This window comes from Anarrhichthys ocellatus, unplaced genomic scaffold, assembly GCF_004355925.1.
Source record: "Anarrhichthys ocellatus isolate YVR2014 unplaced genomic scaffold, GSC_Weel_1.0 scaffold78, whole genome shotgun sequence".
Classification (NCBI taxonomy): Eukaryota; Metazoa; Chordata; class Actinopteri; order Perciformes; family Anarhichadidae; genus Anarrhichthys; species Anarrhichthys ocellatus.
Window position 1 is genome coordinate 1,103,738 of NW_022280108.1, and position 26,955 is coordinate 1,130,692.

Below are 26,955 nucleotides of genomic sequence, written 5' to 3' on the forward strand. Positions count from 1 at the left end.
TCTCTCTCTCTCTCTCTCTCTCTCTCTCTCTCTCTCTCTCTCTCTCTCTCTCTCAAATTTGGTTGTCAAAACCAACACATGCACTTGCTGTTTTACTTCCTGTTTGACACCTGGTCATTATCTCATCCCTGCCACCTCTCATTATCAAAAGCATTTATATTTCAGGAGGCTGTGTGACATCCAGTAGCCAGTAGCATGAGCACATGTCTTTGGAAACACATGATGCAATTTCACCGGATTGCAAAAAACGCAAACACTTACTTATAACCAACAATAGAGCATTTCCTCATCGACTTTTATGAGTCCCAAGGTGAAAGGAAACACCCCATAGCTTCCATGTGTCACTTCCTGCTGAGTTCCCACAAGCCAGACTGGAATTTCCAACATAGACGGTTTGTCAAGAACAAGGAGTCCATGAATTTAAAGGGAAATGTTAAATAAAGAACTTCCTGATTAATGCCATCATTGAATTCATAACTATTCAGGAGCTGTTTCTTGGGCTCAAGTGGTAGAAATATTGCAATCTTCTTTGGAGTCAATCTGCAGAGTAAAAACACCAATGCATGCCTGTGTAGGCCCGAAAAATGTGCGACCATTTGTTTTTAGATTAATTGTTGTCTTTGTACAAGTGTCCTGGTACGTCTCAGTTAGCACCCTGCTAGCCAAAGCGTACCGCTTCAGCATAGGTAGGTTGTGGATGACAGCTTCAAATCTTTGCCAGCACAATCAAAAATTGTCTTGTCATCCTCATCCAGCTTTGATTCACTTAATTTCTGCTCATGCTGTCCAAACCGTCTCGTCATTGGAGTAACTGTGGGCCAAAAGTATCACACAGTTCAGTCTGGATTTGGTTCAAATGGTGTGATGGACGTCCCGGTGCATACTGTTTCCATTGAGGAACAATCTGCATTGTTATCTGTCAGAATAGAGAAAGAAACAGAGAGCCTTGGTCTTTTATGTGACCCCAGGGAGCGGATGTTTCCTCTTTTCATGCTCAGAAGAATCCACCTGAGCGTGACGATAAAGTGGCCCCGACTGAGCCGTCCAGGTTCGCTTCATTAAAAGAGACGCCAGGGAACATTTTCAAGGCTTCAGTGAGGGCGGGAGGAAGGACTGGATAAGATGATACGGAGAGAGGCAAAGAGCTGAGAGAGACAGATTTGCTCCTCTCGTATTACTGCGTTTGTATAAACAGTTGTTGTTGATGGTTCCTCTCTCGCTCAGGTTTGGTGTTTCATCAAACATACGGCAGTGCATATAGACTCTTTTTGTTTTATCCGATTCTTCTTTACAGTATTGTGCTCTAGGAGGCATGAAATTCTTGTTTTACAGGCAGTACGGACAATCAGAAACAACTTAGTTCTGTGACCATGATTCAAAATACACTAAATACTTAGCAGTTCAGATGCAGACTTCCGACTTTGTCAGTCCCGATACCAATATGGGCTGAGGGTATCGACCGATATCGAATACCGAATGCCAATGCTGAAGTACCTTACCTACCTGTCTGCCTCACTGTGTGCAAGTGACTTGGGTCATTCTTTTATGTGACTTGACTTAAACATTGCTTTAGTAACTTTGTAAAACAAAAAGTAATACATAAATACATAGATACTAATGTGCTGATTTATACTAATTGAAATATTGGTGTCTAATACCAAAATCTTTCTTCTGTCATCAAGATACCACACCCAGCTATTTGAGACAGCATCAGACCGATATCAGTATTGGTATCAGGCATCTCTACTACTGATTGGTAATTTCAGAATAAAAGTCTCCTGGGATGATAATTCATATGATCCTACGACCACAAACTACCCAGATGAATTACATACGCTGAAGTCTCTTTCACTTTGTTCTCTGACACGGAAAACAATACTTTCCTGTAAGGCATCAAAAGGCGGACAGATAGATTTCAGCTCTTTGTGTGTCTGCTCCACCCTTCTTTTTTTTTGTTTTTAGGCAAGGAGACCCTTCCACAGCGAGGGCCGAGAGACACAACTACCACAATGCAACACTTGACGAATGGACACTCACATGTCTGAGCCACAATATGCTCATTGTCTGTCTTAGTCACACAGTCTCAATAATCACAGCAGACACCGGTCAGCTTGCCAGCTCTGGAAAACTTGGAAAAGATCATCTGCTGGAGTTCATCATGCCTTGAATGTCCGTTTGGCAGCTCGTACGAGCGGAGAACAATCAAGATACTATTTCAAAACCTTTTCCAGTGAACAGTGGGATGCATTATCTCATTTATAACCATGTGATTGATAGTGTACATGCAATTTACAGATCAAGTGTTGTGCCTGTTTCCATGGATTCTGTTTATGATATAAACAGAGTGAGAAGACTTGGGTCTCACACCCAGAGAACTGAACTTTTAAGTTACGACCCCATGTGAATGATCCTCTCTTGTGGCTGATGTGGTTGATCCACAGCAGTAAAGTTCAAAGTACAAACAAAATGTGACATAAATCAGACCAGAGAAATGTGGGTCAGCACCAGCAGCCACCTTGTTTATCGAGGGGGCTGCTATAAGTGCTTGTCTACGGCATTGAATATGGATAATTAAGTCAAAAACTTAGATTTAAATCTAAGTATTTACTGTAGCTGATAGGGGTGCATCGGACCACAAAACTCTTGAGTCACGGATCAGATCAGCAGAAATAAAAAGGAGGTAGATATAACTTTTAGAGATGTCCCGATAAGGTTTTTTTGGCTGATACGTTTGCTGATCGTCGATGAGTCATATCGGACGATTTTGTTGTTGTTTCGTTTTGTTTAAGGAGCTGGGATACAAGACTACAGACCTTTTTCTTTCACCAACCACTCTGAAGTCAGTGTTAACTCTCAAATATTTTAAATGTTAGCCTAAAGTTATATTTGCATAATACACAGTTAAAATGATTAGGAAATAAAAGATTGTAAATTACTGATGAAACAAAGTCTTGTTTTTAGTAGTTTTTATGATGATTATAAGCTGCTTAAAGCTAGTGTTAGGAAGATATACAGGTCATAATTAATCTTTAATATCTATTTTATATTGATGTGAAAACAACTTCTTTATACAACCGTTTTATTCAAGTTTTCAGCCAAAAACTAAAATTTGCAATATAATATTTAAACACATCATGACAACTTTGTAATTTCAGTTGAGTTCATGGGTGACTAGAAAGCATTGGTGGCGATCTCCCAATTGCATATTTTTAGCAGTACAACTTAATTTCACACTATGATGGTTAAACTGGGGGTTTATTTATATTTATATATGATTGTCTCATGAGACAGACCAAGTTAGCTAGACTTACTGTGCGTTTCAGTGCTACGATACTACCATACTATTTAGTACGCCAGAAAACAATTTAGATTGTCCCAATACATAGTATGTCAAATGCAGTTTGCCAAAAATACCAGAATGTTCTACTACACCTGGTCACATTTTGCAGTTTGAAAGGCAGCATGATTTTGTGGTTACTCTGACCCACAATCCCCTGCACAGCAGATATATGAGCAAGAGGGTCACAGTTCAAGGGGCAATGTGATGATAAAGTAGCAGCTGAATGCAAACTGCATGCAACAGAGCATACTTTGTAGGGGTGCCTGGAGTATGAACTGTGTATTTCTCTGGGTTGGCAGCATGAGAAATTCAAGCGGATCAGTTGTGACAGCTTCCCAGTGGTTGTGAATGTAAATGTAAAGAAAAGACTTGTTACTGGTGCTTCGGTAAATCCAGAGTAAACAGTGGTTACCTGTGAGTCAGGCTCCATGTAAGGGCTTGTCTTGCCTTCTTCACTAACCATTGGCGACCACACTCTGTCTCCTGATCCCGACCTGAAAGACAATACCCATGAGAGAAAAGAGAGTCAGATCAGTGTTGCGCCATCGAACACCCAAATGTTTCTGCTGAGAGGTGAGTTTTCTTCGCCGACAGGTTTTCCAATGAAGATCCAGCGTATACAAAGTGTAATTATATCCGAGTGAGAATGTTTTGAAAGCAAAGAACTGAAAAATTACTGTAAACTGGAAAAAGACGACAACTTTAGCGTCACATGATATGCCACTAACCCCAGATTTGATTGGCATGTAAGGCGCAAGAACGTCCACTTTTCCTTCTTCTATACTTTCTGAATGTACAGCTGTTTCTGGCTGTTATCATCAGATCCGGAGAAGTAGGGGAGTGAGGCAGATGGACGCGGGGTGGGCTAGCTAACTAACGCAAATTCCTGTCTCCTTCGTGGTCTGATAAACAGTACATGCATGTAGTGAATGTACTTCATCGTAAAGACACAAACATTGACAGTAGACAACAGACCAAGATGAGCTTTAGTCATATGTTGCAGAAGCTAGAAAGCTATTTTCATCTGAATTTTGTACTCAGAAGCCAAACCTTTTTTTGCTGCATGTGCCACAGAGCAACTGTGTCAACCGATCACACACTGCACTGGTAGCTTCGTAATCGTATGCATGCATGTGTATGTGAAGATGTGGTTTTGTACATTTGGCAGGTATTCACATTAGGAATGGGATACAGCGACGTTCCGTCCTCCTCCCACTGGTACGAAGATAAAGTTATTATCACATCATAACTCCACTCTTTGAGGAGTCCAGGTTTTGGAAAGAAAAACATTGCATTTTGGGCCAAGGATTTATCAAAGTAATGATAACTGAATCAGTGGTATCTGAGCCTCCCCCCCCCCCCTGCTGTAATTGACTCCAGTTGCATTTCCTTACAAAAAAGACAATGATTTACTGACTGGCAGCAATGATGAAATAGATTATTTACAGCTCTGCTGAAAGGGGCGTACTGTGCATGCATAAGCATTTCCAGAGAATTAAACACTTTAGTGAAGTTAATGGCGTGCAACCTATTTCTCAGGCTGATAAAAACATTGCGATTAATCTCCATTGGCATCACTCAACGCTTCACTTGCATTCCTCTTTTAGTTTCGAGTTATGCGTTGAAGTAGTGGCAGTTTGCCTGTCGTATCAAACAACAACAAAAACAGGTCTGAGGGGAATTCTTTGGGTTCCTTCGGGTTGGGAGGTTTTTCGTCGCCATGGCATTGGCGGTTCAGTGGGAAAGCATCCAACATGCAAAAAAGGGTAACACCAGGACATCATGCAGAGTAACGAAAGGATCAATGTCTCTGTGTGTGTGTGCTGTCCTCTCTTCTTTCACACCTCCTTCCACGGAGGCATGAAGACTATTAACCGCGAGCCTGCACCGATCCGTCCGACCACACGGCGAGGGAGCGTTGACGTCCAAAGAGGTGAGGTCATCCGGCTGCAGCTGGCACGCCGTTCGGCCGGGCTGAGGCAATGCTTCAGATATGAACCGCGGAGGTGTTGCTATCAAGGAAGCTCTTATGAGGCGGCGAGTGTCTGGTGGACTGCGTAGGATGATAACCCCCCCCCCCCTCCACAAGAGAGCCTTCATATTTTCGACGGTTAGGACACAAACAGCCTATTGAAACGAGGGAAAGTTCAGTCTGAAGAGGCCTATTTGAGATGACATTTTAGCCATTTAGCATCCGTTCATAATAATGGAGATGTGAACGCATGAGTGGAAACTGTGAGTTACATCCCACTGTTGCACTCATTACACTGTAGACTGCTGGGACTCTCGGCTGTTTATTTCGGTTATACGGCTTCATACACTCAACTGGATGTAATCTAGTTTATATCTAGAAACCGTTATCCACGTTGATTACATTGCTCTCTGGCAACAATCCCTCTCCAGTGTGCACCTCATCCCAAACTCTATTTTAAAGTGTCGTCTTTGGTTTTTCACCCCTTAAGCTCCCCTTCGGCTCTTAACTGCATGCATCAATGTCAAGAATGAATAAAGACAAATGGAAAGAAAGAAAAAGAGGAATAATAAGAAAGTCTCAGGTCTTTCCTCTGGTCATATTTTCCCTTGCCTGACCTCCCACTGCCAGGTTTAATTTCCTGATTGTGGAAATCTGTTTTTTCGGAGCGGTGGGCTGAGTTTACTTTGGCTGCACAGCATCACCGTGTTCGAGGAGGAGCACGAGACGGACGGCTGAAAAAAACCCAAGTGCCCTCAAATTAAGATGTGGCTGATCACGGATCGTTTCAGGGTTCACTGGGAAGTCATGCTTCGCTCCATCAAACCCATCAGAAACCAGGCCAGTTTTCAGCCCTTTTTACCACTGGAGCAGCTGCTGTGTTATTTGTAATGTGAGAAGATTTTAAATGCCGTCTCTACGGGGAGTAAAGGGAGACAATCACATTATAAAGAAGATCCATTAGGGTGTCGTCTGCAGATCTGAGGGGGGAAACTCTGAATCTGAGCAAAGTACCGTCACACAACGGTTCGTATGATATCTGACCAAAAGTTACTCCTCATTATTTGTGGGATTTCCTACGAAATCAAGCAACACATGTCAGTTTCCACTTGTTACATGCATACAGTCTTTTCAAAATTAACTTCTGTCTTTACAGGAAACAACTTGGTACAAAAGTACTTGGTTAGGTTTAGTAAAAGATCGTCAAACACTTAGTTAGGTTTAGGCAACCAAACTACTTTGTTAGGTTTAGGAAAATATCGTCGTTTGGGTTAGAATAACTACGGAGGTGGCGTTGCTGAAGTAAACAAGTGACGTGACTTCTCGTTTCACATTGGGAACGAACATCGGTCTCCTGGGTCAAAGATCGCCGTTTGTTGGACCCTTCCACTTTCACTTCCGCCCACCCTGTGTGTGCTTTTGATGTTTTTATACTTCCTTCCTTTTATACATTCCTTTTTCGTATGAATAGCTACAAACGCTGGATGAGACCAGACTGATCTGATTGACGACAGGATCAATGCAAGAGAGCAAAAGGGGAGGGAGGTTTGTGGTCTCCCCCGTCCTCCCTTTCTGCAACGCAGTCTCTCAAACTCCATTGATGTTGCCTTTAGAACCACCACAAAAAAGGAGACCTTGGGAGAGCGAGAGAGAGGAATGATGCGATGGAGGGATGAAGGAGGAGAAGGCAGCGATGCTGGTCGTAGAGGGGGGAGTTGGGTTCTTTTATATCTTTATCCCAGCTGGAGTCCCTTCTTCATTTGGTCCCGTGCAGCCTCGTGTATAATTCCTCAGCCATGAGTCACAGGTCCTTGAGTCGACGTGAGGCAGCAGAGAGCAAATCCTCCAGAGCTCGGACTACATGTCCTATGAGTCCTGCTGAAGCCTCTGAGCTGTGTTTTACTTTGATTTTACTCTCCAGATCACTCACTACTGTACATGCATTACACATCAGCTAAACCTCTCATACTATCAAACCCCTCACTGCTGCAGGTCTAACCTTAAAAACCAATCTAGATTGTTCTGGTGAGTAGCTGAGTTTTGTACATATCTGCCGTAGAGATGTCTGCCACCTCTTCAATATAATGGCACTATAAGGCACTCTGCTTGTGGTGCTCAGAGCAGCACAAAAATACATTTGAATAACTATATCTCTTTCCAGAAATCATGACCCGGTTACTCGAGATAATCCACAGACCTTGTTGGGAGGAGTTTCATGGAGGAACTATTATCTTTCAACCATAGCTCCTATTCACGTTCATTGGTTTGCAAAAAGCCAAGATGGCGACGGCCAAATCGCCAAACTCTAGGCTTCAAAACGGCAGTCCACAGACCACCACGACGATGTCACTCCACTTCTTATATACAGTCTATGGTTAGAAGAAACAGTCCCAGAGCAAACAAAACTAAAACTAAAACTATATTTCGGGTTATTTTGGGTGAACTGACCCATTAAACTCTAAACCATCTGCAGCTCAAGCTTCCTGCCAGCCTGAAAGTAATCCTGCATTTTCTTTTAAACAGTAATTCAAATTGAAACAAGAACAGCAGGGCTTCACAGGAACAAGACATGCAGTCAGAGAAACACACTCAGCTCAGGCATCATGACTCATTTAACTTGCCACCCCAGCACGACTCTTTTGGAACAGCCTGACCGGCGGTGGAAACACATCCAAACCGCCATCGGGCCTCTGCGACCACATGGCAGAAGGAGGCAAACTGCAGGGAGGTGAAGGCAGGTTGGAAGAAGAGGAGATATTAAAAAAAAAGAAGAAACAGTGAATGAGTGGAGTGGGATTTAGGTTTGGTGAGGGAGAATGGTGGTACATGGAGGTCAGGGACGATGAAGAGGTCAAAAGAATGATGGATAAAAAGGAGAACGTGGAGGTTTCCTTCACAGCTAGTTCACATATTCAAAGACTCTGTTTAGGTCTCAGGATATAAAAGCCAAGCAAAGCGGACGTGACACCCTCCAATATGGGCCTTGTGTCTCCGTCAACGGCTCTCTGACACTACAGTGAACTCAGACAGTGTGCGTGGTGGGAGTGGCAGCAATTATTTTCCTCCTCAGCGAGACGACGCCAGGGACTAACAGAAACTCGGGCGGGTGTTTCACCTCACAGTGGAGCGCTGACAGGCCTGCATCAGCAGGGACGCCTGATGGAAAATGGAAAGCTGTGGTAAAGTGGTGACCTCAGAGCACCGTCTTTTTTACAGTTTCTCTTTCGTTCTTTGCGTTTTTCTCACGAATTTATAAGCTTTAAAATGTTGTGAATTTCATTTGCTGTGGCCCTCATAGTCTCAAGAGTTCCCCACCTTCATCATGAGACACCAGAGGTCGCGTTAGACTTCATTATTGTGCTTCATTTTGACGTACAGGGTTGAAAAAAACGAATTAAAAAATCCCTCATTTCGATTTTTCCTGTATTTGCCACGGACAGACGACTTCTTTTGGACATTTTTTCCATCCAGATTTGTGTCCATGATTTTGGTTTTCGCCCTTTGCAAGCTTGGTTTTAGGCCATCGCCATCTTGGTTTTTGCTTGTCGTCATCTTAATTTTGGGCCATCGGCATTTTGATTTTTGGCCATTGCCATCTTGGATTTTGCCTGTCGCCAGCTTAGTTTTAGGTCGTCGCCAGCTTGGTTTTAGCACGTAACCATTTTGGTTTTACCGGCTTCCATCTTGGTTTTTGCCCTTCGCCACCTTCTTTCTTTGCAACCAGAAGTATAGACAAGAGTGCGGAGCTAAGTACAACCGAACGCTGAATAAGACACTTTTAGGAGACCAAAACGTTACAATTAGCATTCATGAACTATTTGACTTTAAATGGACCATAATTTACTAAATGAACTTCATGCTGTATTGAAGAAGACTTGAAACTAGTTATTGAGACCATAAACTCATGTTTACAATGTTTACTGAGGTAATAAATCAAGAGAGTAGAGCGAATGCAGGTTTAAGGCTTCACTTTTCAGAATCTCCTGGTTATGGCCAAAAACGTGTTTCGCAAGGTCACAGTTGCCTTTGACAACCAAATTCAAATCAGATCATCCTTGAGTGCAAGTGGAAGTTTGAGCCACATTTAAAGAAATTCCCTCGAGGCGTTCCTGAGATATTACGTTCACGAGAATGGACGGACAAGATTAATGACATCTCAAGAAATATGTGAGCATTTGAATGTTGAATTTTCCTTTAATGACAGGACTCTTTGAGGAAAAACTACAGCTGTCGGCCCAAATTTTCCAGAAGCCTCTTTATTTCTTACTCAGCTTTCACAAGCTTCCCGGGGCACAACCCCCCCCCCCCCCCCTCAACGCTCTTAAATGCTCTGTAATAGGAATTGTGAAAAAATGGGGGTTATGAAAGTAATAAATGCGGAGAAGTTGCAAAGAGACATTCTTGTTTTATATAAGCCCTCGGGCTCAGATGAATCCAGTGTTCTGTCATTTTGGTTCACAGCAGACGTGTAGACTCATATATTTGTCCATCGGCAGAAATACTAAATTACAGGTCTCCTGTGTCTCCGTCTGTGACTCTGTATTTTATGGCGACATCTTTTAGTGACGGCCAAAACTGGTGTCCTCTGAAATATTATTTTTTAGTGAGTCAGCGTGAGTTCTTTGAGTCACTCCAAATGTTTTCTTAGATTTTTCGACTCCAGAATCCGTGGTTGCGAATAAATAATCCTCACTTATTGCTGTAGCCCACAATTGAGGACTAGGCCTGATCTGGATTCTTTGAGCTGACCGCACTTGTTTTGCATGAATTTCAGATTCCACCGTAATTTAAAGCCAATTACAAACAAATGTGGCATCAAACAGAAAGTGAAATCGTTGGTGTACGGCTCCACCAAACAGTCATGTTGTTCACATTCATGTCTGTCCAAAATGTCATCATTTAGTCATTTTATCCTGTTCCGACATTTGTTTGAAATTGTCATAATTATTAAGTTGTGGCCAAAAACATCTTGTATACGATCCCAGTAACCTTTGACCACTAACATCTGATCAGTTCATCCTTTAGAGCAGGTGTACGTTTACGCCAAATTTGCAGAAATTCCCTCCAGGTGTTCCTGAGATATCGCGTTCACAAGAATGGACTGGGCGTATCGGACAACCCAAAAATGTAATGGCCGTAATGGTTACTGTTGTCGAGGCATAAAAATATGGAAAAAGAGAGCTTGGCTAATTGCAGTGGAAATTGAGCTCTGTGGCAAACAAACGTTTATTTTTTGTTCATGATAATCTTCAAAAATAAAACACCACTTTATGATTTTTGAATGCAATCAGCAGAACACGTAAAAGCTAAATTCACCAGAGGGGTATTTACTGACGTATTTTATATCGTAGAACAAAACGTTAAAATCTCTTGGGCTTGTGTTAAACACAGACCTTATCGCGGACATATAACCAAAAATTCCAGAAACACATCGACTTCTATACAAGGGAACAGGAAGTGCATAAATGCTGACTCACTTCCTGGTTTTCTGATCACACCACTTTCGATGAGCAGCCATTGTTAATAACAACATGGACGCTGTGTGGCATACACTGAACAGAAATAGACAATTAAATCATTAATCGTAACTATTTAAGTTAAGTCACTGTCTCTTAACTTTAATTTCTTTTAACTTGTCTTGTTCTGTGTTTTCTGTCTAACTATGTGTTTCTTGTGTTGCTGCCTGTCTTGGCCAGGTCTCCCTTGAAAAAGAGATTTTTAATCTCAATGGGACTTCACCTGGTTAAATTAAAAAAATTTAAAAAAATTTAAAATATTTGTAGGAACTAACCATCAACTAAAATTAATTTGTGCAATACTGAGAAGTGTTCCCTTAAAAAGTACTCATCTTTGACTCATCATACTGACGTCCCCATTTCCTGGATAATTAACAACAACCAGAAAACAGATAGTGATTTCTGAGATCAATTGTTTCTTTGCATTGTGCCTTTTTCCTATTTATGCACTATTCCCATTTTATTTAGGTGGTTGATGAGTATAGCAGCCAAAACTGTGACCTACTTGATCCTGTTGGAAGTTTGAGCTCATGCACGTGGCTTCACGTTGTTTGTCTGCTCAGTCATAGTGACCGTTGCTGTTTATTAACACCACTTCCTGTGCTGCATTTGTCCTGGGAAAAAATAAATAAATAAAAATCTACCTCACACTGGATGTCCAGGACGCCAAATGCCACGCTTTAATCGCTGAGTTATGGGTTGCAAATAATTGGAAAACATGAGACTTTTACTCATAAGCAGCCTTGGAAGAGTCTCCGTTTTCCACAGTGTCAAGCAGGAATATTCAAAGATTATTTTAAAAAAAAACTTGTGGTGACTCATATCCTCTATCTCAGGGGGAGAAATTCAACTCTGAGCTTCGCTGTGTAATTGAATTTCCAACGATGCACCCAGCAGAAACTGTTGGCTGTTAAAAAAAGCGTTGGAGGATTTGTCACCGCTCCTCTACTTGGCTTCCTAAACCTTCATATCCATCTTTAAAATTCTCTTTTTTTCTTCTTCTGCTTGTTGTTCTGTCTTCCCTGCCCTTCATCAGCGATTCATTTCAGCTCTGGGGCCAGAGGTGCATGCTCTCTCTCTGACCCTCATCCTGTCCAGCAGCAGGGCGGTTCACACCGTAATTACTCAGCAATACAGTGCAGAAAGATCACATACCAGCAGCCGGCCTTGTTGTGCCTCCTGCTATCCTGTCGGTTTCTGGGGCAGAACTAAGGCCGGTTGATGAACAGCAGGACCACAGTGTGTCTGGTGGCTTATTTGTGGTCATGATTTCATCCTAAAGTCACTTTTTTTCGGGATTAAAGCATCAAGAACCTCTAAAAAATGTCAATAATTGCTTAAAAGAGGTCGTCTTTGATCCCGTGCGCTCTGCCACGTCTTTAATTTGTCAAGTAAAAATTTCACCGCAAATTATTTATTTTAATTTTTTGCATGTTTTTTTTCTGCCTCTTTCCTGGTGGAGAGTTATGAAGGCTACGATGGCAATTAGAAATGAAAGTTTTGACGGTTTGAGGGCTAAACCAGGAGGCTCATCTCGCTAATATACATGTTATCATTACATTATATATAAAGTATAACATTTTTCATCTGATAAAACACAACGTGAGGGATCATTTCTCAATCACATGAGGTCCCCCTGGTAATACTAATCCATGAATAGTACTGAAGTAAATAACCAAATTAATTCTGTTTTACTTTATCAGGTTTTTCTGCCGGTAACACTCGATGTCTTCTTGCTTCTTCACTGTATATTTAGTTAGAATAATGCAACGAACAGCACGCTGAGCATAAACGCCTCTGTGCATGCTCGGAGTATAAATAAAGCTTTATTGGGGGACATTGGGATTGGTCCCTAAAGAACGTGCTATAAAAACACAAACACCGATTTTGGAGTCCCTGCATGTGTGAATCTTCGCTTATCTGATTACTCAGAGAGCGATTCTTATTTCCACTGCGTCTGCAAGCCAACTTCACACTGCAAACCATTACAGGAGCGAGACCGCTGCCCTAAAAGGACAGAGCTGAAGCGCCCAGTTGGCAGTTGTCACTTGTAACTGAGGCTAAAAACCACACAGTGTTCCTCATCTGAGGTTGCCAGATTTTGGCTACCTCTAGGATCTGGCAACCCAGAGCAAACCGTCTAATAGAAATGTGGGAAGCAACTGACATTTCAGTTTTTTTCCTTGGTTATTCTCCGTCTCCCCCTCGGACTCTCTGTCATTAACTCTTTAGATGGATGATTTCCACTTGGCTATGTTGACAGAAACATGTTGCTCCTGTCCTCCGCCTAAGGCCGAATCTATCCATCCTCGGGCATGCTCGGTCTAAAAATGACGCAGAGCAGTTGAAAGCTAATTTTTTTCCACCCCATGAACTGATATAATGCACAACATGGAGCTGTGAAATCCATTTCTAAAAGGTCAAGCCTCATTGACCGTGACAGCTCGCTATAGGACCAGAGAGTCGATCGTTTAAAACCAGCCGTAAACCCGTCATCCGTCCGCATGGCTGGACCAATATGTGTTCCTGTTCAAGAGGGAGTAAATGACCTTCGTCATAAAAAATAATAATCAAGTTTTTCAATTAAATGCACTTAATGAGCCTCAAAGCAAAAAGCATAAGCAGCCTCTGTGGAAAAAAAATAAGTCTGCAAGCACTTACAGCAGAAATACAGTAAACTACATTCTAATGGTGTTGTGAATGGCATAATGCCGCGTTCACATGGAATCAGGCATACGGCAAGCCGAATATCATGTTACCGTCACAACAAGTAAACCCGACTGCAGGTCGTTCTCTCTCGTACCTGCTGATGTTGAGCGTCAGCTGCTGAGTGCAGGTTTTGATCCGGTTCTGAGCCTCCATGTGCGTCATGAGCTCTGTGTTGTCGCCATTGATCGCCAGGATGGTGTCGCCCGGACACAGGTCACCTTGGGCTGCCTTGCTGCCTGGAGTCACCTGGAGGAAACATTCACACACACACACACACACACACACAGCGATCCAAGCACAAAGAAAAGAAAGAGCTGTTATAAGTGGTGTCAACCTGTCAGTCAGGAAGAAAGACAAAAAGAAAGAAAGAAAGAAAAAGAGTATTAGTGTGGGAGTTGTCAACACGGAGGCCAAATTCAACAAAAGCAGCCTTCTTGTTTGATTTATGTAATATTGCCTCGGGCAGCGCTCTAGCTTTACTTTGTCAAAAGCCAGCAACGACACTGAGAAGTGAGAGGCCACTCAGAGTTTTATTTTTTTGGAGGTGGTGAAATATTCTGAAGGAACTGGAACATTTGTACGCGCCTCGCCTTTTGAAAACTCAGTTAAAAACTAACTAACTTTATGATCACTCAGCAGTTGCATCAGACTAAAGCCTCTCAGTGGATCATTTTTCAAGCTACTTTGCACAGTGTTTGTTTGCATATGAACCTTGAACCTCAACTGCCTCTGGGTAATGTTAGATTCATTTGCAAACATCTGCTCAATATGTTCTTGTAGCTTTTTTTTTTCCCTGGTTCGAATCGCTTTGATCTTGTAAAACACGTCCAACATCGCTTTAATTTTGGAGATTATGTTTGAGCCGCTGGACAGTGAGCAGGTTTCCTCGCTGTGATCCTTTTATTCCAGAAACACACCGGTCTGTGGACATCTGAGCCCCGCAGGGAGGCGGAGGGGTGAGGAGGGGTGAGGAGGAATTTGGGGAGGGTGGGTGTCCCAGTGGATGTGTTTCACCTTCACAGACACACCAACTAACACATGATAACAATTATCCATTATTAAACACGCAGATGTCCCTGTCTGCAGGCCTATGACTGGTCGGTTTTGGCTCAAATACATGAGAATAAACTACCAATCAAATCATCGAACCGAGACATCCACAGTAAAACAGTCACTGGCAGCAAACTGCCTTTACTAGCAATGAATCAAAACATTTAATAAAATGTGAACAGTTGCCATAAAGTCTCCGGTCTTTCACGTGCTGTGAAGCTATGACACGCACGAGTATTAGTTTGACTGCATTTTTCCCCAACCATTAAATGTGAGGACATTCTCAGCAGCTGGATGCAATCGCTGTTTGTCATAATGTTTTTGGAGGAATTTGAAGCACAATCTGCGGCATAAGAGTTGGATTTAACAATCGTGACTCAATATAATTAACACGGTGCCTTGAGTAAAGTTTATAAATCTAGCAGCAGCAACAGCTGGTGTCAGCTGGCAACAGCAGCTGGCTGAGAGTGCAAAGACCAGAGAAGCACCAACTAGAGCTGCAACTAATGACCCCACAAACATCTCGGAAAGCCTCTTCTTAAGCACATTAAGACGTATTGTTTTTGGAACGGTGAAACCAGATATCAGTAGTTTAATCCAAGATAAATTAAGATATTATTGTCTGAAATAATGAACAGGATCTGCTTGTGCAAGAGAAGCAGCCTCGCTAACCAGGAAGAGCGGTTTTTAAGAGCAAAGGCACACAAGTTCACGCTGCATGAAGAGCTAATAGCTGAGTCGTGTGGTTCAGATGTGGAATTCATAATTTACAGCCTCTGACCGCCCAAATGTCCCTGACTCAGTTCCTGTAAACTGAGAGGTCAGAGGCATTGTGGGAAATGTGTGTATGTGTGTGTATGTGAATCACAGGGAAAGTAAACTCGCCTAAACTCACTTTATTCTTGTTCTGCATTGGTGGAAATCTGACATAAACTACACAACTGAGGAAATATAATAAGTCCACCCACTGGATCATTTTGAAAAATGCTAAAAAAAAAGTCCTCAAAGGGCTGAGAGATAAAACCAACTAACTAGCGAACTAACTAGCGAGCTAACCATAAATTTGGTAAGAAATGTCAATATCAAGCCCAGCATAGATACGGTTCATCACAGTACAGTTTTATCATTTAGTTTATAGCTTAAAAACATGTTTTCGTGTGCAGTTACTCTTTAAATGTGTGTGTGTATGTGTGTGTGTGTGTGTCTTGGGTTTGTGCCTGGGCTGTGTCATAGTGGGCCAAAGTCCATGTACCCCCCCAAACACCCACACACACAGAGTGACTTATATCACCTCAGGGTCGGACCATGAATAGCAGGGTATGAATCACACACACACACACACACACACAATGTGGTAGCACTGAGGTTGTCACTAGAGGACAAACATTCCCGTAATATAAGGAGAGTACAGAGTTACGTGTTTCAGACATAATCACAATGTGCTATATTTACACTGTGGATGTAGTCTGATGTAATGGCTCAACTCTACAAAGCTTCTCTAATTATGTTTTCACTCTGTGGCATTACAAACATTTATTTTTATTTTTGTCTTCCTACTCACATGAAACCACATGTAGTAACCAAATCTGAGTGATCCACTTTTACGAGCTTCATGTTGTCGAGCTAAAACTAAAATATAGGCTCAAACATGAGCGATGACGGTCGCCTTAAAAACAACACTGTCACTGTAGATAATTAAGAGTTATCTCGGGACGAGTTAGAAGCTGTTGTGAACGACTGTGAAGCGGTTTCTAGACAACAAAAGGACAATAAATTTAACAAAATTATCCAAATTTGCTGAAAATAGCAATTTAAGATCATAGGTAAAGATTAAATCCCATTCTTACCTTTCACAATAAAAGCCCTAGACATACACACTGCCTAACTGTTCTCAAACTGACTCAGAGCATTTGACTAAAAAGAAACTAAATAAAATATCTTACAGTAGTTTAGAATATAGAACAGTTTACGGACTGAGAGACGCTGCTCTGGATGAATAGGATTCTGGTAGACGTCTTTTGACCATCGAACCACCAACACTTACTGGTTGGTTGAACATAAGCTGTTTGCATTAAAGTTGGAATGTTTTTCTCGTGCTTGAATCCCACAGAGAAGCTTTTCTGCTGCAGAGAATAATTCCTGGCAACGTGTCAAAAAGCCTTTGTTTGCTTTTTTGGCTCTGCGATAACAACAAGCATGGACATGCCCTCAGCAACGCTCTGCAAAGTCACGACACAGCCTCGGGTGTGAGATTATCCCCATGAAACAAAGAGCAGTCGATTACAGTCTGTAATGCATCTGTGTACGTCTGGAAAGAGCATGATATTACTCATCACCAGGTGCAGCAATCCCTTTAACTCTGACGTGTAGTCAGATTAGTAATAATTCTGACTCTTCGCACGTGAGGAGTTTCTTCTACGTCTTTATTCTCACCGTCTCGTGCTTCAGTATGTTGGGTCCGATTGTAAAAAACGTCCCGAGAATCATGTTTTAGATCATTTGCAGTTCTTGCAGCAAATACATGGAAAAGAAACGCGTGTTTATGGCGACACAAGACGACGTGGAAGCTAACAAGGAAAAGCACATCATTCGAAACTCACTTTATACCTAAAATTGATATCATATATTTATTTATTTTTTCGGTGTTGACGGTATTATAACACTTCAAATGATTTACATCTATTAAGGAAGTGAAAGCCCACACTAAGAAAGAGTTTGCAATTTTATTGGGGTTACCATATAAATGTAGCAGAACTGCAGCGTGCGTCCCATGAGGAAGCCTGAATCGTATTGTAACATTGTATCTATTATAAAAGGCTGACTTGTTTTACTGATGAGAGAAAAAAGATACAAAATGAGAAAGCCTGTTAACTCCACCTGAATTCATTATTCGGTCTCATTTATAAAGTATTTAACATGTGTATGTATCTCTTCTGTATGACTGGTTTACCTATTCCAGATAATATAAAATGAGATGGAAATGGCAGTAAAAATAGTCCAGAACGCACTATTTAACACACAAATTCACTCTTGAAACCTGAAGGGAATCAAGTCACAATGGTTTGTTGTTTAAAAAAAAAAAAAGTAGGTCCACAGATATAAAAGTAAAGAAAAAATCAAACTGCTCTTTAATCTGTTAACATTGACGGCGAAATGAAAAGCAAGAGGCTTCCGCCACGAAAGCGAACACATAATAACAGCATGACGTTTTCCACAGAGTCCTCACATTAAAGCTTATCTGTTAAACTGTATTCAAGGTACTTAAAGACCAGATATCTGCTCATCTTTCCATGTTAACATCAATCACAGAGGCTCGGTTTCATTCATTAGATAACCAGACGAGCTCTCCTGGCCCAGACGTTTTTGTAGGAACTTGCTTCGCTGACGACAGTGAAATTCTTGGAAAGGACCATCTGTTATCTTCTGCTCCGTTTTTTCGAGCAGCTCGCAGCATCTATAATTCTAGCCTGGAGAAGAGAGCGGCCTAAAGCCGACTATTATAACCAGCAGAGAAACGACCCATGTGGCTTCGGGTCACATGTCCCGTCTCTGGTATGCGGCGGAGCTGGACGGACGTACGCCGAGAGATTAAAGGGCACAACGGACAGCGAGTTCATTGGATGTGTGTAACCGCTGATGCAATCTAAGATATATGAGTTCTTGAGTCATGCACTGGGATTCCAATGAAGAAAAATAAATCAGCTTAACAAACATGAAACGACCTCGAAATAAATGAAGGTTTTTGTCTTAACTCAGAAACCAGACGTTCCACAAAGAGTAAGACAGATGATTCTACATGACTCGCTTCCTCTTTTATCTTCTTAGAGGACAGGTTCAGCATTTTTGTGGTCATTGTTTTCTTAAAACAATGACCGTCCTCCGTCACTTACATTGAGACCAAGATGGGATCTCTGAATATATGGACAAGAGGAACTATTACAGCATCTTAATGTACCTTAAATGTACATATTGGCATATTTTAAGATAGATTTAATTTTACTCTACTCTGATTTTAACTCATTATTTGATTTGTTTACATATGATTATTTATACGACTTATTTTCATTCATATTTATTTTGTAAAACACTAATTACGTTCCCCGTTTTTTAAGATTTAATGGTGTTCAACTGGACTCCTTCCCTCTCGGTTGTGTGCAGCCAGCGAGGTATGTTTATTCTTTATGTAAATGTAAGCACATTTTGTATATTGTCATGTATTTAGAACAGTTTGGCAGTGGATTTGGTGGCAGTAATGATGACTGAGCTGCATTTAAGACGAATAAATCCATCATTAACAGAAGAACCACAGTGTCTTTATTTCCTGCGTTTCTTATTTTAAACATAAATAGCAACTCAGTACATTTATTTATTTATTGATTTATATGTAATTGTATTATATTTTTCTTATCTGGACCCTGAGTCTGAAATAAAGTTTGATTGGTTGATTGATGTATTTACTTGTTACATTTAGATTTACAACGCCAGGAAAGCAATGTTTAAATCAAGTCAGATGTTTCCCTACAAATAAAAGAATGATCCCAGTCTCTTCCACACAGTGGGGACTATGACTTATTCATTTAACACGGGTATTAGATTTTGTACTCGGCGTCGGCCAATACCCAAAGCACAAGTATCACACTGTCAGTGCTGAAGAAGTCGTATCGTTGCTCCCTAAACTATTTAGACGAGTGATCGTTAAAGTCATTTTTCAAGCAAAAATGCCGAATTTCAAGAAGGTGTCCTGGACAAAACAATTACCCTCTAACAGCAGTTTGTCTGAAAGCGGCACAGACAGTGAAAAAAGGTGTCAGAGTTATTTACCCAACACTCAGTTGTGAATTCCCGTCAAGAAGACGACTGACAAGCGTCCTGCGTCACCTTCCGCCGACACGTCGGTTTGACACAGATTACACCACAGCTGCCATATTCAACGTAACCTCACTAAATGCTTCAGCAGTTACATCAGCGGTTTTATTATGTTTCTGCTTCTCTGCCACTCGTTCCCTCTCATGCACACAAATGCCATTTATTAGTCTACCACCGCACACACACACACACACAATCAGGGAAAATGTTTCCAGAGTCGAGTAGACATGAACTGGCTAGAGTCTTAATGGGCTGGCGGGAGACTAATGGGCTTATGCTGGGACATTATCACCATAAGGGGGAAAAAACAGCTGCTGCCATCAGAACTGGTTTCCTGGTATTTACAACTTTCACTGTCTCCAAGTGCAGGTGTTTCAGGCTTTCACTTTTATGTAGGCAGAAGAAAATAGAGGACAAAAGGGAGGAGGTCTGTCTGTCAGTCATGCAAAGTAGAGGCAGGATTGGCGGCATTACGTAAAATACAGCAAAACTTAAACACATCTATGAGGTTGAGCATTTAGTTCCAGTCTTAAAACCAAAGACTGTATATTAAGAAGTGGACGTAGTCACCGTGATGCACCCATTGGTTTGTGGACCCCATCTTGTTTTATGGCCATTAACATCTTGTTTTTTGGCCATCACAATCTTGTTTTTTTGGTTATCGCCATCTTGGTTTTAGGCCGTTGCCATCATGGATTTTCCACATTGTCATTTAGTTTTTTCCACATCGAACAATATATAAGATACTTTTAAATTTACAATTAACATTTATGAACTATTTGACTCTAAATGGACCATAATTTACTACATGAACATCATGCTGTATTGAAGAAGACTTGAAACTATTGATTGAGACCATAAACTCATGTTTACAATGTTTACTGAGGTAATAAATCAAGAGAGAAGTAGAGTCATTTTCTCATAGACTTCTACAACCAGAGGAGTCGCCCCCTGGTGGACAGAAGAGAGAATGCAGGCTTCACTTTTCAGACCCGAAGGTTGCCGCCTTCTTAAACCATCTCTTCTCTAGCTATGCAGAGCCAGCAGACACTTTTAAAACCTTCACAGAGTTCTGGCTTGTATGAGGTCTACATGATACTTAAATGCCCCCCAAAGAGAAGATCTTTAATACTGTTCGACATTAACTATCCTTCTCTGTAAACACACTCTCTCTCTCCCTCCATGTATCTCTCTCAGTGTCGCCGTTCAACACATTGTAATTGCCGTCTTGGGCATGCACTGAACGGCGAGAATGTTGCAACCATGTGATAAATAGCAAGTTTGGGAGATACTCCGGCATATCAGCAGCAATGAATCACGCTGTGCTTATAAACTCAGAATGCAACCAGCTCCCATGAGGTGAGGAGAGAGGATTCCTTTCCCACCATTTCTATTTTTATCACTTCTCACTAAATTTAATTGTGATCTAGATACCAGCATAAAACAATTACTGCCAATAACATTTTGTGTTGTCAGCTGATGTTTCAGAGCATGTGACTTCAATTAGAGGCTAACTAAACTGCTCTGTAATGGATGATAGAAAGCTGTAGGAGGTAGTGTAATGCTGGATCTTACTGCCAAACACACTGTGTGTATTTATGCCTCTGACATTACATATTTTGATAAATATGCTTGCATCTCACCAGCTGCTTCCTTCTCTAATTTTAAAGCCAAGATTTAGGAATTAGTCGAAACTCCCTTTTCACTCCTGCGAGCAGCTATTCCATGTCAAGCGTTGGTTTTTATTGCCGTCCTTGCTATGCAACTGTCTCTTTAGTGCAACCTGCAATTACCTTCACTGACGCCATCGTCTTAGTTACGCAATGTCCACAGTGCAAAAGCCTTCCCTGTGCACGGATGCCATGGTTTCTGCACTGGCAGTCGTGCAAGTTTGCACAGACTGAAGTGGCAAAAAAGAAATTGCTGACATTGAAACTGCAACTTGTCAACTGTACTAATGATTAAAGAAGTCAGGAAGGTATGCATCACAAAACCTGAGATGTGCTGAAGCTGCACTGGGCGACATGTTGACTTCAAATTCAGCATGAAACCAACACAAGAGAGCTGCAATTGCATGCCGTGTAGATTTTTCCCTTTTTTACAAATTAACTCCGGTGTCGGGCATTTTCTGTTTTGGAAACTCTCGTAAATAGTGAAATAGTCACAAAATGTGGTCTATTGGTTTCGTGTACCAGGACACGAATTGTCTGTTTTTTTTTAATGTCACATAGCACGAGAACAATGGCAATGGAAAGCCAATTAGGATCGTTTTGTGTGGTGGACACATGAATTACACGCATCCATGCGACTACGCAACGGTCAGAGCTAATGACAACAAAAAACATTCATGATGGGTGGATGGGTCCAACAAACACAGGACTTGTACGTGTTATTTTAAGCCCAACCATGATGTTTTTCCAAAACCTAATCGAGTAGTTTTGTTGCTTTATAGCCTAACGTTCATTTTGTTGCCTTATAGCCTAACGTTCATTTTGTTGCCTAAACCTAACGTTTGTTTTCTTGGCTTAACCTAACTATGTAGCTATTTTTAGCCCAAAAATTATGTTTTTCTAAAACCTAGTCGAGTACTTTTGTTGCCTGAACCCAACTTTTGTTTTGTTGCCTGAACCTAACGTTTGTTTTGTTGCCTTACCCTAACTATGTAGTAATTTTAAGCCCAAGCGTGATGTTTTTGTTAAACCTAATTCAGTAGTTGTGTTGCCTAAACCTAACTGTACAAAGTTATTTTAAGACCAACCATGTTTTCCTAAACCTGACCGAGTGGTTTTGTTGACCAAAAGAAGTCGTTCCGAACAAGAAAACCACCAGACTGCATTTCATGACGCTGTCTTGAGACTCAACACAGAGAGACAAACATTAAGATCAAGCATGAAGGGAAATCCCGATCCACAGAAATTTCTCAAGCTGCAAAATTCAGTCACCTTTGGAGAAGCAAAAGGCGCCAAGCGAGCGAGGGGACTCTTTCATGTTGAAACCACAACCGTCGAGTCTTTTGAGTCAAAGTACGCCTCAGCGTTGCATCACAACTACAGCGGTAGGTTTAACAAACAGAGAGCACTTCAGGTGACCTTCGGCTATTTCGTCCGCTCCTCTCAGATTTGTTAATCGCCCGCCGTAAATCTAGAAATTACACCTCTAGTTTAGAAGTGCTATGGCCCTGTAGTTAAAGAGTCGGTTTGGGGCTGGTGATGCAGCTGAGCACAACACCTGGTATCCCTCAGCAGCACCAATGAGCTCTGATGAAAAACAAATGTCAGCACTACCCCCGCCGCCTTCCTCCTTCTGCAAGCCCTGCAGCAGGACCGGGCTGTGTTTATCCTGGCCGCAATGAGCTATTGGCTACTGCCAGACCCACTGCCAGCACGCTGACTCTTGACCCATATTCTGTGGGTCAGGAAAGTTCATGAACACTATACGTATACTTTTACTACTACTATACGACTACCACCATCAATGTTAACAATGACTAACTAAAATAACGCACACAATAATATATAATGTCATGCATCTGTTGTAGAAAGATTATCACACCTGAGGTCACTGACTGACACATGATTGGAATATAAAAGGCATTATTTGTTGTTGGCTTTTTCATTTATTTGATTTTAATATAGTGTAGAGCTGTTTAATTGATTAGTTGTTAGCTATTTTGATCAGTTTGAGTAACTTTTTTAATTAAAAAAAAGGTCAAAAATATTTTATTCCAGCTCCTTAAATGTAAATATGAAATGTTATATTTACTCCTCTATTAAAGTAAACTAAATATATTTTAGTTGTGCACTAAAAAAAAACACTTTATAGACTTTTCTGACATTGTATAGACCAAACAACTAATCGGTTAATGGAGAAAACAATTGACAAATTAATCAGCAATGAAAATAGGAAGTTGAAGCCCTAACATAGTTCTTCAAATTATGAAAATAACGCTTTATTCAGTTTTTTTTTTGTCTTATTGTTAATGGTTAAATTGTACTGGCAACTTTAGCTGCCAGGGATTAGACGGCACCGCCTGACAGCTGTTAGAGTAAAGCCCATTATAAACTACTGCTATTAGGGATACCAGACTTGTTGTTGAAGACCAATTAATTAAACTTTACCCTTCATGCATTCATCCCCATTCATTGACATTACTTATAACCCGGATGATAGATGTTTAAACCCGCTCAATGAATGGAGGTTTCACCTACCCTGGAGACGGTTAACGGCGTGCTGAAGTCCCGTCCTCCCACCAGCCGAAAGCCCCACGGTGAGGGTCCCTTTAGTGTCACGGTCTGGGTCATGTTTTAGTCGATGAAGACGGACAGATCGATCGAACGAGCTAAACAAGGAAGAATAAACAAAAAAGCCACGCATGAAGTAGCGCGAATCCTCCGCCTATAGCTGCTATAGGCAACGCTGTCCCGTCTGAGAAAACACGTTCCTTCTTCTCCTCCTTTTGATTCAAGTTTAAATAACGAAGCCGGCTTTGACGTGGAGGATGACGGGGTTGTCCTGCACCGCCTCCAGCCGGTCGACACGGAGTGGGAGGGGACGGGACGGAGGCTGGCCTGGGGTGGCAAAATAATAAATGAGATGGTTCTTCAGCACTGCAGGTAGCAGATAAATAAATGTGTGTGTGTGTAGAACCTAGTGGATGTTTTTCTGTGTTTCCTTGTTCTTTTCCTTCTCTTGTGTCATTTAATTCCTATTGTTGCACCATCAGGGACAGCATGAGGTCTTTCTAATTTCTTTGACTTTTTTATCCTGAACATATTGACAAGTTAGCAAACTACAACAATATGTCAGTGTGCTTGTGTTGCTAGATGTTGTATTTGTTGGACTGAAATCCTTCCTCTGAATGCTGAGTTTCGAGTATAAATCTTTGTTTAAAGCCGAACGTTAGCTTTTTATTTCTGGTGATTGTATTCATGCTTCAATATTCATAAAAGTGGTTTATTGTTATTTTATTTGGCTGAACAAAACATGTAAGTATCGTAAACGTTTGTTTGCCACAGAGTTTATTTTCTGCAATAATCCAAAATCCAATGAAGGAATCCCATTGGCTTTTTGGCCTACAAAACACACCCCAATTCCTGCAGCACTCTATATCTGTACACTAATGCTGGCGTGACTGAAGAGGAATGAAAACATAAACATGCTGGTCTTTGGGGCTTGTAAATTAATCTGGACACGCACTTAAAACTAAGGCCAGTCCATAAACTCCATGATCAGGGCTCTTAAGCAAAAAGCTGCAAAAAGCTGAGTATCAACATCAACAATGAAGATGTTGTGCTGTAACGTGGACGCCTCCCTGGCAGAAAAGACCCCTCCCATTTGTCAGTGGATATCCCAGTATCCTCTCTGCCCCACTTCTTGATTCTTTCATTTCCGCAGCCAATTTGCGGAGTGAGTCACTGAGCTTGAGTACTTTTCTACTGCAGAGGGAATGATCTCATAGACATTCCTGGGAATCTGCCCTTCAGACAACTGCAGGCATGTGGAGCTCTGTCTGGAGGTCTGAGTCAATTTGAGTCAGACTTCCAACCCCACTCCAGTTCCTTTGTAAAATCAGTGGCTCTGATGTCACACGAGCTGGATCCCGACATCAGGTATCATCGTCGGCGCATCGTGAGTCTTTCTTACTTGTATAAACTCGATGCTCTGTGACGCAACAGAGAGAGTTGAGAAAGTAATTGGAATGATGTAATGATGCAAACTGTGTGATAGAAGAATATGAGTGAGATGATGTCCGTCCAAAGTCGCTGAGGCATAGTCAGATCAGTTCAGTGTGCACAGAAAAAGACCAAAAGGAAAATATTAACTGACGCATAATCACAGACTGCTCTCCTAATAATTACGTTCACACACAACAAACCTTTATTTTCAAAAACACATCTTTTCTTCAGAAACGTCAAAATGCAACGCATCCATGCCTATATTTTATTCTGGCGACTGTTTTGAATCCCATGCTGATTGTTGAATTGTTATCATAGTGGAGGAAAATAAGCACTTTATTGTGTCCTTATTATCCCATCATGCTTCACTTCTGTGCATTGAACTTTATTTACAAGTACCATTTCCACAAGAACATTTTAGAAAGAACATTTCAGAGTTTAAAAACAAAACAACAACATGTCCATACGCAATATGTAGTAGGTAAACATGTAAACAAAGCCAATAATCATGTTTTAGAGGGTGTCATTAACAGTATTTACAGACTGATAATTTACTTTTTATCCTGGGCACATCAAAGGATGACTAACTAAAGAATAAGAGGGGATGACAGGGCTGTAGTCTGCTCCGGAGATTTATTGAGCAGATGAACAGGCTGACATCTCGGATATGTGTCTTCTTCAAAGCCTGCTCCCAATAAATCTGAGTCTAACTACAGAGAGCACTCTGTTCTTTTCCCCCAGTTGGTCATCATTTGACATACCCTGGGCAGTGTCTAAGAAGTCCTGTTAAATCCCTACAAATCTATTTACTCTCTGGTTTGTTCCCTCTGTGATACGTAGCCAAGAAGAACCTGAGGGTAAGCAGGTAAGACGAGCGGTGTTGTAGTCATGAGCTGTCTGCCTCCGTCTGGATCTGCCGTCTGGGAGAGTGACGTCGGCTGAATTGTTGCGCAACAATTGATTCCTCAGCTTTGTCACTGGTAGTGAAAAGAGTTTAATAATTCTCAATGTCGTCACACAATACCCAGTAATAATGGCAGACAACTAGATTTTCTTTCTTATAGTGATGAGAAGTTATAGTAACCCGGCACACTGAACGAGTCAAGCCAAACAATTGACGCTGAAGTTGCACTGAACGGGAGTCACGCTAAACATAAGTTGCGCCAAACGAGTTGCTCTGAACGAGAGTTGTGCTGAACAATTCACGCTGAAAAAATCACGCTAAGCAATTCAACTCAAAATAAGTTACACATGTCTGACAGATATAAGTAAATACAACTTTTGCTACAACACACATGTCATGTTCAGAATCCCAGTAAAGGGTTTCAAAACAATACCATGATTTCGAGTGACGTCTAAAAGTCTGCTGCCTGCTAATCTAGCAGCAGATGTTCCTCCCTGTTGGTAACATCGTTGTTAACAAAGAGCTTCTTTACTTTTAACAAAACACGACATTTGGTATCTTCATGTGCCCTGCTTTGAAACATGGCTGGTTTGTTAGTAATGGCACAAGCTGGAAAACAATGGTACCACTTACAGCACTGTGCCTGGAGCGCCCCGTGGGGAAGCAAACAGTTGGAGGCAAATCATGAAGCTTAATTTATGTGGTTGCAATATTGCTGAGTCAGAAATGAAAAACAGATGATTTCATATCGCAAAAAAACACTAACGGCCCAAAGCTATCTCATAAGAATGCCGAAGACTTACACACTAACCACCTGCAAGTTGATGTGATTATAAATAATTGTTAGAGAACAACTGATACCGGAGGAAATACTTATCTTTATCTGGAGGGTATGTGCCCACTTCCTTCACAAGTATCTCTAA

At 41.4% G+C, this 26,955-nt stretch overlaps 1 protein-coding gene across 1 annotated transcript in view; it reads right to left on the reverse strand.

The window, feature by feature from the left end:
- The window catches only part of pdlim4 (PDZ and LIM domain 4), a 43,360-nt gene extending 19,431 nt beyond the window's left edge, over window positions 1-23,929 (reverse strand). Inside the window, exons 1-3 of the mRNA XM_031874060.1 lie at window positions 23,662-23,929; window positions 13,632-13,783; window positions 3,753-3,834 (exon numbers count right to left, since the gene is read on the reverse strand). Coding sequence (XP_031729920.1) covers window positions 3,753-3,834; window positions 13,632-13,783; window positions 23,662-23,754 — 327 coding nt within the window. The 5' untranslated portion in view covers window positions 23,755-23,929. The remainder of the gene's footprint in view (window positions 1-3,752; window positions 3,835-13,631; window positions 13,784-23,661) is intronic.
- Between the last annotated feature and the right edge of the window lie 3,026 nt (window positions 23,930-26,955).